The sequence below is a fragment of the Nannobrachium achirus genome (assembly GCF_963921795.1).
Source record: "Nannobrachium achirus genome assembly, chromosome: 6".
NCBI lineage: Eukaryota > Metazoa > Chordata > Actinopteri > Myctophiformes > Myctophidae > Nannobrachium > Nannobrachium achirus.
Genome location: NC_137815.1, coordinates 73,940,258 through 73,951,233, shown reverse-complemented (window position 1 = coordinate 73,951,233; position 10,976 = coordinate 73,940,258). Strand labels below are relative to the sequence as shown.

At 43.9% G+C, this 10,976-nt stretch overlaps 1 protein-coding gene across 1 annotated transcript in view; it reads right to left on the bottom strand.

Moving 5' to 3' along the window:
* Positions 1–2,413: 2,413 nt before the first annotated feature.
* Positions 2,414–10,976, bottom strand: part of pcsk1 (proprotein convertase subtilisin/kexin type 1) — a gene marked incomplete at both ends in the record, with an annotated part of 42,006 nt that continues 33,443 nt past the window's right edge. Inside the window, 2 exons of the mRNA XM_080728390.1 lie at positions 2,414–2,884; positions 4,115–4,267. Of these exons, the coding sequence (XP_080584516.1) occupies positions 2,414–2,884; positions 4,115–4,267 (624 nt within the window). The remainder of the gene's footprint in view (positions 2,885–4,114; positions 4,268–10,976) is intronic.

The window sequence follows — 10,976 nt, the reverse complement described above, 5'->3', positions numbered from 1 at the left end:
GACAGACTAGTAGGCCTGTTAGTTGAGTGAAGAGAAGACAGACTAGTAGGCCTGTTAGTTGAGTGCAGAGAAGACAGACTAGTAGGCCTGTTAGTTGAGTGAAGAGAAGACAGACTAGTAGGCCTGTTAGTTGAGTGAAGAGAAGACAGACTAGTAGGCCTGTTAGTTGAGTGCAGAGAAGACAGACTAGTAGGCCTGTTAGTTGAGTGAAGAGAAGACAGACTAGTAGGCCTGTTAGTTGAGTGAAGAGAAGACAGACTAGTAGGCCTGTTAGTTGAGTGAAGAGAAGACAGACTAGTAGGCCTGTTAGTTGGGGCCAATCCCATATTTCCGTGACCGTGAGAGCAAAGGTCCGTTTCTCAGTGGTTTTGTCAACTATGAAGGTTAAATAACTAATTGAGCTCCCATGGCCCTCGCCAAAATGTGAGCAAAATGTTTGACAGCCGCTGAAAGTTTGTATCTCATTCACTTACTATACACTATACTATAAAATATACCCCAAAAGACTGTGAAAAGTGATGACTCATCACTAAACCATAGTTCTGTTGGGCCGTTTTAGCCCAAGGAATGTTTTTCGTGCAAAACAAATGCTTGCAATGGATTCAGAGTAATTAAAAAAAACCTGGTTTGACCCCTCACATGCTAATCACAGCAGATTTTAGGGGGGTATTTTTTCCTTTATAGTATAGTGTATAGTAAGTGAATGAAACACACACTTTCAGCGGCTGTCAAACATTTAGCTCACATTTTGGCGAGGGCCGTGGGAGCTCAATTTATTATTTAACCTTATAGTTGACAAAACCACTGAGAAACGGACCTCCACTCTCCACGGTCACGGAAATATGGGATTGGCCCCACCCATGTTCCCAGTGCCCATATATTCCTTGCCTCCTTTCCTATGGTCAAGCAATCTTTATTCAACCAAGTAGAAATGCTTTACTATTGTTGTATGATGAAGGGGGGCTGCTGGATTCAGAACTTTGTCCATATTTGAATCACACAGATACAGTATGAACATCTGCAGGACCAGGGGTCTTCAACAGGGGGTCCGGGACCCCTAGGCAGTCCTCAGAGGTACTGCAGAGGGTCCGCCAAATCTTTGTGTGATCATGTTTGATCACTTGATCCCTAGCATCCCTATTCTTAGTGGAACATTAGCCAAAAGATAGCCGATCTACAAGCTCACAACGCCTCGCAGCTTGTAAATCGTCTATTTTTTGGCACAGAGGTTTGGTGCAGAGGGAAAAGAAGAGCAGACTAGTTCAAGTGGTTCAATGTATGAAAATACACATTAATCCAACCTACACAGATGATAGTGCTGTCAAGTCTAAACTGTTTAAGAAATAATCCATAGTACATTTTTAAACTGCAACACGATTTTATACGATATGTAGTGTGGGGGTCCCTGATTCATCTCTCTCAGAGCTGAGGGGTCCTTGGCCATGAAAACGTTGAAGACCCCTGGTTATTAAAATATGAAGGCCAGGAGGTCAGAAATGCAACACTTTTGGGAACAGGAGCAGGACTGGAGCTGTGCTTTTCCTTCTCTCTTCTCATTTACTTCCTTCATCCTTGAAGCCTTACTTCCTTCATCCTTGATGCCTTACTTCCTTCATCCTTGATGCCTTTCTTCCGTATTCTTCATTCTTAAGCCTGACTCGCGCCGAGAACAGCAGACCTACAAGCTCAGAACGCAGCACGGATGTGACGTGTTGTGAGCTTGCAGATCTGCTATTCCCTGCCCTTTCTCTGCGCATAAATGAGGTTTCACTCTTTCCTCTCCAACCACCCTGTCCTCAACTCTGCTCTTTTAGACCCAAGTCATCACTTGTTCCCTTGCCCTAACCTCACCTCCCTTTCTCTCCCTACTCTTTTGTATGTGACGAATAAAGGTTGATTGAACCTCTCCTCTCCTAGGGCATTCACCAAATATTAGAATATTCAAATATCAAAGTCACTATTCGACGTTGTTCACCGAAACCGAAGTCCAATGTTCGCTTTTTTTTTTTCTCTCTCTCTCTCTCTTTAAAAACATATGAACTGGGGACCCCTACCCTGACAAGCACTTGGAATTGTAGGTATTACATTTAATGTGACTCGGTTCCACAGATAAATATTGTGAAAATAGCAGATCTACATGCTCACAACGCCTCGCGACGTTGTGAGCATGTAGATCGGCTATTTTCACAATGTTCGCCTCTTGCTTACTTAATATTTGACAGTTTGGCGAGTCCTGTCGAATATTCGACTATTCGAATACTTCGAGGTCGAATAATTTGAATACTAAAAATTACTATTTGTGAATGCCCTCTCCTCTCCTCTCCTCTCCTCTCCTCTCCTCTCCTCTCCTCTCCTCTCCTCTCCTCTCCTCTCCTCTCCTCTCCCCTCCTCTCCTCTCTTCACTGGCTGTCTTTCACTGGCTGTGGTCAGCCACCATGTTGAGCAGCGTCTGCAGCAGCAGAGTACTGTGGTCGTCGTCATCTCTGTAGAAGCCGTCCTTGCTGTAGTCGTTGTCGTAGAGACTGTCCTCCTCCGCGGCGCCTCGGTGGTGTTTGTGGATCCTGTCCAGAGCCTGGTAGACGTCCTGGGACAGGAGGGGGGGGCGGGCAGGTGCATGACGGGACAGGCTCTTATCCGGCCGCCGGGACCCCCAGGAGGTGGAGGAGGAGGCCCTGGCCGGGGTTTGGGCCCCAGACGAGGCCCTGGCCGGCGTCTGGCTGTTGAAGGCCGTGTGCAGGAGCCTCAGGAGGGCCAGCGAGGGAGAATAGGGCGGAGAAGAAGCGGGGGTCTTTACGGGCCCCCGCTGGGGGTCCCTGGAAGGGAGGTCTTCTTGGGTGGCCTCCTCCTGGGTCTTCTTCTCAGGGGGGTGGGACTCGGTGGGCTCCTTTGCATGAGCATGGACAGAGAAGAAGCAGTTTAGTTAAAGTACCACGCATAGTAATACATAAGGACAGCAAATCTAGAGTTTACCTACTGTATGTTTTTGTATCTACTGCATAGTACTGTGTTCTATCCGACTGTCATTCAATGTTATATGAGATACTTCAATGGTTTCCTACTGAAATAAGCTTAGTCTTTTCTAGGATCTCCTTTTAGTAGACCTTGTACCAGTGAACTGTACCGTTTTCCTATGCAAACTTCTAATAAAGTCTTCAATCAATCAATCAATCAATACACTAGAAACGGAGGGGGAGAGAGATTTCTTCCGCTTGGTCCATTTGGTGTCCGATATAACAGCCCATAATAATATATAATATAATAATAATAATAATATAACAGCCCATAATAATATATAATATAATAATAATAATAATATAACAGCCCATAATAATATATAATATAATAATAATAATAATATAACAGCCCATAATAATATATAATATAATAATAATAATAATATAACAGCCCATAGCCTAAACATGTGAGTTTGTAGGTCGGCTATTTCATATCGTCGTTGTCGGGCAGAAACCTCGTATCTCCAAGTTTCAAATGTGTGTGTTCTTTCTCAAAGCAAAGCCCTGCTTCATCGTACAAGGCCGTCGCATGAAAGTAGTGAAAACAGCTGATCTACAAGCACACAATGTTGTAGATCGGCTGTTTTCACTACTTTAAATCATTTTTAAAATGATAAATACAAAACAAACGGTTTTGGACATACAAGGTTTCCACTCGACAACAACGATATATGAAAAACGTTTCAACGTGGAACATACAATTATGCAAAGATTATTGCGATAATCTCAAATAATTGTGCGTAGGGAAGGGCGATTATGTGATTAAGTAATAAACTATGGGAGTGTTTTTTGCAGGTCTTTCAGTCCGAGACGAGTGTATCAAAAAAGCAACTGGGTTAAGCACCGTTGGTCCCACCAGTTTTTTTAACATTCAACAGGTTAGCATTCACCAGCGTCGGCAGGTTAGCATTTCACCAGGTTAGCGTTCACCAGTGTTAGGGTTAAGGTTAGGTTTAGGTGTATTTCCATTCCCCCCGACTTTCGTCACCTCCGCGCAGCCAATCACAAGCTTCCGCTGCCTTAACCCAGTTGCTGTTTTGATACACTGTGACTGAAAGACCTGCAGAAAACCCCTCTCACCAGGTCTAACACCTCCTCACCTCCATCATGTGTTCAACGCCACGCCGGTCGTTCTGCACGGCGTTGTACGGGACGTAAACCCGGGGTTTCTTCATGTGCTCCGGCTTCTCCGCCGTGCCGTGGAGGACGAGCTTCCAGCTCAGGATGCGACCCTCGTTCTCCATGCGGCCGGACTGGGAGGAGGAGGAGGACAAGGTTCAAGGTTCAAGGTTCAAGGTTCAAGGTTCAAGGTTGTACTTTATTGTGACGTCTTTTGTACTTTTAGGTACATAAGAGTAAAGGTTCTTTTTGTTCTGCATCTTTACAGACAATGCAGTGATATACTGTATATAAAATAAAGCAGAACAACAGAAAACAACACATCTAAAGATAAAATAATAAGTAATAATGACTTAGGAAAGAAAGAGAGTGCAAAAGCAAAGGAGCAAAGAGAATTAGAAAAACATCTCAGCTGTACATGTGCATAAAGTTTGGTGTATTTTATACACCAATGGCATTATTTTCCTGTAGTAGCTATACTGTACTGTAACTTTTTGTAAACAACTTCACAGTGTGTTCTATTTGCAACAGGTGGGTATAATTAAAAACGTATATATACAGTATACTGTATATATATTTATGTACAATAGGTGCAGATCAGCTCACAGTATCTATTACTGTAGGTGAGGCTCAAGCATAGTAGTGCATGAAAGGGACGAGTGGGATTCCTTTTGCCCTGGACCGTTCTCGTCTTTGACAGTTTGTTCATGTGCCTGAATGGTTGTGTAAAGAATCCTTTTTGCAGTCTGTTGCCAGTAGCTTTGAGACTGCTTAAAAGACAAAGAAGCGTCCGCACACACTGTAATATTTATTTGAAGACGCAGAGGGAAAGTTGATCCCATGCCAAAACCACCATTGCTCGCCCAGCAGCAGTCTGCTGTCACCCAGGCGGATGCGTGGGTGACACGCACGCCCATGTGCGCGACGTCTCGCTCTTTTAGGGCGTCTTACTGGTGTGTAGACGATGTAAACACGCCTCCTCAAGAGAGTAAGAGAGAGTAAGCTCAGCCAGGGGCGTCACAAGGGGGGGGGGGGGGGGAGTGGGACTGAGTTACTAGGGCCCCAAGGTGGAGGGGCCCTAGTAACTTTAGCTATTGAAAAATAGCAGATATACAAGCTCACAGCGCGGCACTGTGAGCTTGTGGATCTGCTATTTCTGATAAAGTAGTGAAAATGTGTGCAAATCTTTGAATAAATGTATTTTCTAAGCGAACATTTGTAACTAAAAATTTGCTTCTGGGGGGGTCCCTGGAACTAAATATTTTGAGATGGGGGTCCGTGGCCAAATACATATCATCTTTGGGGTCCTTGACATGAAAACGTTTGAGCACCACTGACATGGAAAGCAAGTTTCTTGCACACATTTTCACGACTTTTCAAAAATAGCAGATCTACAAGCTTGCAGCTTGTAGATGCACTCGGTGCAGCGCTGTGAGCTTGTATATCTGCTATTTTTCAATAGTTAACATTCAAGGGGGGCCCGCAGTGAACCCAGGGCCCAGAATTTGGGGTGACGCCCCTGAGCGCAGCAGTACATGCCCATATAAGGGCATGGGCATGCTGATATATACCGTAACTGTTCTTCTCACAACCACTCCTCCATTGAACCCAATGGAGTTTTGGATGCAAAAAAGGTAACTGGAAACGTTCCATTGAACTCACGCAGAACGTTGTGGTGTCGCTATAACATAACAATACTATAAATAGAAAGACAGAATTCATTTCGAATAGGAATTCACTGGGAAACAATCTTTTTCAAAAATCTCTAAAAGTATACAAATTTGTAACAAGAGAAATCACACATAACCGTGTAAAGCTGAACAAGTTGAAGTTTGAACAAAATTTGTAGCTAAAAAAATCAAACCTCGGTTCGAAGTGGAGCAGTGAACTTTTATTCTATGTGTTCTAGAGTTATGAACTCTGTGATCTATACATTCGATCACATTCGGGCCGAATTGTCATGTGAAGCTTGACCAATCCTCAAAGTATCCAATCATCAGACCGGGACGGACACTACACACATACGTACGTACGTACGTACGGACGGACGGACGGACGGACGGACGGGACAGGACAGATAAAACCTGTTCATTCTGGACTGATATAACCATATATGGACATGGGACACACATTTTGTTTTTGAAAAACCCTACTGGACTGATATTCTGGACGTACGGGACAGAAAAAACCTGTTCATTCTGGACTGGAGTGACCATATATGGACATGAGGTGACAGACATTTTGTTTTTGATAAAACCTGTTTATTCTGGACTGGGATGACCATATATGGACATGAAACACACATTTTGTTTTTGAAAAAACCTGTTAATTCTGGACTGAAATGACCATATATGGGCGTGGGACACACAAAGCCACTCATTGGAAGCGGCTTTCAGCGCTTCAAAAATATGGAACTAGTAGGGTGCCAAAATATGTGGCTGAGGACAGCTATAGTGTGCTTGCTAAAGCGAGCCCACAAATGTTGGCGAGTGCCAGAATGGATTAATCAGACTGTACAAACAATAATAAATATTGGAATACTGCTGCTGGTGTGAAGCTTACAGAAACCACGAGTAAAAATCAAACCTCGGTTGGAAGTGAAGCGGTGAATCTTAGTATAGAATTGTCTGGAGAGCCGGTATGACAGCCGGTATAATAGGTTTTAAAAAAGTATATAAAAAATCCTGCTTGCTGGTCTCTTAGTTGTTTGTCAACTGCATCCCTCTATAATTATTTCAGTTTCTGTTATCTTTGTGGCCTACTGAAAACCCTATGTTTCTATGTCAGCAATCTGGCTAGCCATCGTCAAAGAAAAGGTCCTTTTCACTTAACTGGAGCTCAGTTAGTCTGTTCTTGAGAGACTACTATGTCAGTGGTTCTCAAACCTTCTCAACTTCTGCTAGATTTTCAATGTATTTGCTCTTATGCGGCTATTTGTCATTGCTGCAATAGGTGAGACCTATTGCATGTACAAGACAGATAAAACCTGAAGGCCAAAATATCATGTGAAGCTTGACCAATCCTCAAAGTATCCATTCATCTGACCGGGAGGGATACCGCACACATATTCTGGACGTACAGGACAGATAAAGCCTATTCATTCTGAACTGAAATCACCATATATGGACATGGGACACACATCTTGCTTTTTGAAAAAGCCTAGACTGATATTTTGCACGTACGGGACAGGAAAAACCTGTTCATTCTGGCCTGGAGTGACCATATATGGACATGAGGTGACATACATTGTGTTTTTGAAAAACCCTGTTCATTCTGGACTGAGATCACCATATATGGTAATTAAACGGACATTCTGTTTTTGCAAAAGCCTGTTCATTCTGGACTAAAATCACCATATATGGGCGTGATACACACAAAGCCACTCATTGGAAGCGGTTTTCACCGCTTCAAAAAATATGAAAATATGTCTTTTTACCTCATAAACCCACTAGAATTAGTATACAGTACTTGATCTGCTCTATAGTCTTCTTTCTTCATCTAACCCAGGGGTTCTCAAACCTTTTTAGGCCGTGACCCCCCAAAATAAACATATCTGAACTGGGGACCCCCACCCTGACAAGCACTCGCAATTGTACGTGTTACATTTAATGCAATCTGGCGAGCCGTTATCAAAGAAAAGGTTGGTCCTTTTCACTCTGCAGAGCATAGCAGTCTGTCCTCCAGAGACTACGTTTAATGTGACTCGGTTCCACAGATAAATATTGTGGAAATAGTTTGCCTCTTGTTTACCTAATATTTGGAAGTTTGGCCAGTTTGGTATTAAACGGTCTTGAAATTCCTTAAATTGTGACTTTATAAATGTGCAGACACCCTGTATGGACTTATACTGTATGTTGGTTTGTGTACCGTTGAGTGAGAAAAATAAATTACATTAAGCTAATCATCTGGGGACCCCACAAAATAATTTGGGGACTTTGGACAAACGGACAAAGCCAGATGTTGAAGCTTAGACTTCTCAAAAATAGCCGATCGACAAGCTCAGAGATTTCAGTTTTAAGCTAATGTTCTGGATTTATTATTATTTATGGTGTTAAATCTACAATACACCAAGGGTCTTCAACAGGGGATCCTCAGAGTTACTACAGGGGGTCCTCCAAATCCTTGAGTGATATATATAAAATATACTTTTATATTAACCACTTGAACCCTAGTGTCCATATTCTGAGAAATGTAGCCAAAAATAGAAGATCTACAAGCTCACAACGCCTCGCAGTGAGAGGCGTTGTGAGCTAGATCTTCTATTTTTGGCAAAGAGCTTTGGTGTATTGGGGAAAAAGATCAGACTAAGTACAGAGTGAAATAATACATTCATTAAGTATTGGCGATTCAAGACAAGTGGTTAAATACCTGAAAACACAACTTGACATGAATCCAACATACACTGATAATTGTGCTGTCAAACAATGAAACCTATGAACAGGTTGTGGGGGTCCCTGCTTCATCTCTCTCCAACTAAGGGGTCCTTGGCATGAAAACATCAAAGATCCCTGTCCTACATATGACTGACAAAAACTAAAACTAAAACTAACAGGCCTAATAACGGCATCCCTGCGATTGCTGATGTCATATTGATGACGTCACTCTAAAACTGACAATGTAAATCCCTCTGAAATATTGTGGAAGAGCCATGCCATAAAAAAACATTGCATTTTGTAATTGAAAATAACACGCAAAAGGTCATTTTAGTCTTGCTGAAATATGGAGGGATGGTGGAATTATATCTTACGAATACAGATTGTGGAAAAACTAACAAAAACACCATCAACAATATGTGAAAAATATCGGTTCAGTGGTTGGAGAATAGCCATGGACCAACACACACACACACACACACACACTAGTCTCGCGAATGCGATAGAGTCTGGAACGGCAGCTCCCGAATGGCGAGTATCGGAAGTAGCCACTGCTGCACGGAACTGTAGTCCCCTGGTAGTCCCATTGGAAAATAACAGAAACACACTCGCACAGACAGAGTCATTCGAGCGGCATATTCTTGTAATGGGTGTATAGTTTAAGAAAACATTTGAAAACATCATGGAAGTAACACTAACAACACCCGAGAAAGACGAAATAACACCACCAAAAAATGTTGAAAGGAGACATGACGCTTCCAGTAGGGCATGTTATTGCTACTGCACCAAGGGAGCGGTTGCGTCACATCCGCTTTATCTCGCACTCATCGTTTCTATTTCCGTGCCCCAGACTGTATGCCGGGAGCATTTGCAAAACGCGGAGGCAACAGTCTGGCCACGCGAGACTACAGACACACACACACACACACACACACACACACACACACACACACACACACACACACACACACACACACACACACACACACACACACACACACTCTTTCTCTCTCTTCTAGATGGTTTGCCTCCTAGGAGCCAGGCCTACAAAAAAACGAAACAAAAACCATTTAGATGGGATGCCTTTTCAGTAGAGAGTTAATCTGGGGGAGTGGGTGTGAACCTCTTATCCCGATGAGTTTCAGTAGAGAGTTAATCTGGGGGAGTGGGTGTGAACCTCTTCTCCCGACGAGGTTCAGTAGAGAGTTAATCTGGGGGAGTCGGTGTGAACCTCTTCTCCCGATGAGGTTCAGTAGAGAGTTAATCTGGGGGAGTGGGTGTGAACCTCTTCTCCCGATGAGGTTCAGTAGAGAGTTAATCTGGGGGAGTGGGTGTGAACCTCTTCTCCCGATGAGGTTCTGTAGAGAGTTAATCTGGGGGAGTGGGTGTGAACCTCTTCTCCCGATGAGGTTCAGTAGAGAGTTAATCTGGGGGAGTGGGTGTGAACCTCTTCTCCCGATGAGGTTCAGTAGAGAGTTAATCTGGGGGAGTCGGTGTGAACCTCTTCTCCCGATGAGGTTCAGTAGAGAGTTAATCTGGGGGAGTCGGTGTGAACCTCTTCTCCCGATGAGGTTCAGTAGAGAGTTAATCTGGGGGAGTCGGTGTGAACCTCTTCTCCCGATGAGGTTCAGTAGAGAGTTAATCTGGGGGAGTCGGTGTGAACCTCTTCTCCCGATGAGGTTCCTAGCAGCAATTCCTCCTGCCAAACACTTTAGTTTTTTGGTAGGCACTCTTTTTCTTCAGCAGAGACGGCACCATCGCCGACACGGCAATCCTGGTGTGATTGAGATATTGCTCCGCCTCCCCGGAAGCCTGAAGCCTGATCTTGGGGAAGCACATTTCCTCCAGCACCTTGATGCTCTTCAGGAGAGTCATCAACTTGTCCCTGATCTCGTCCCCTGCTGTCTGCATCTGTTTCTCCATGTCCTTCATCTGCTGAACCCGTGCGGTCTGAGCCTGGTTTTCTCTCACCAGGTCTCTTTTCTCCTTGTCCCACATCTTCTCCTTTGTGAGGATCTCCTTCTTGAAGTTCTCGTCCATGTCTTGCTGCTCCTTGTCCCAAAGCTTCTCTTTGACTTCCATCTCCTTCTGGATGGCAGCCAGCTCGGCTTGGTGTTTCTTATACAAGCTCTCTGCCTTTGAAGTCATTTCCTTCCTCATGCTCTCCATTCGGTTGAGGTCTTCGATTCTCGACTCTTTGAACAGTTGAATCTCGTCCTGGTTTTGTATGTGTTGTTTCTTCATACGCTCAGACTTCACACTTGCCGCGCTAAGCAGTTCTTTCAGGGTCTGGTTTTCCTTAACCTTTTTCTTCTTCTCTCTCTCCCACTGATGCTTCTTGGTGAGCAGTTCACCTCGGAAGTGATCCTCTATAGTCTTTTGCTCCCTGTACCATAGTTTCTCTTTGTTATTAGATTGATTCTCCACGCTGACTCGCAACTGCTTTTCCTTCTCTCCTGCCTGCCTGTGG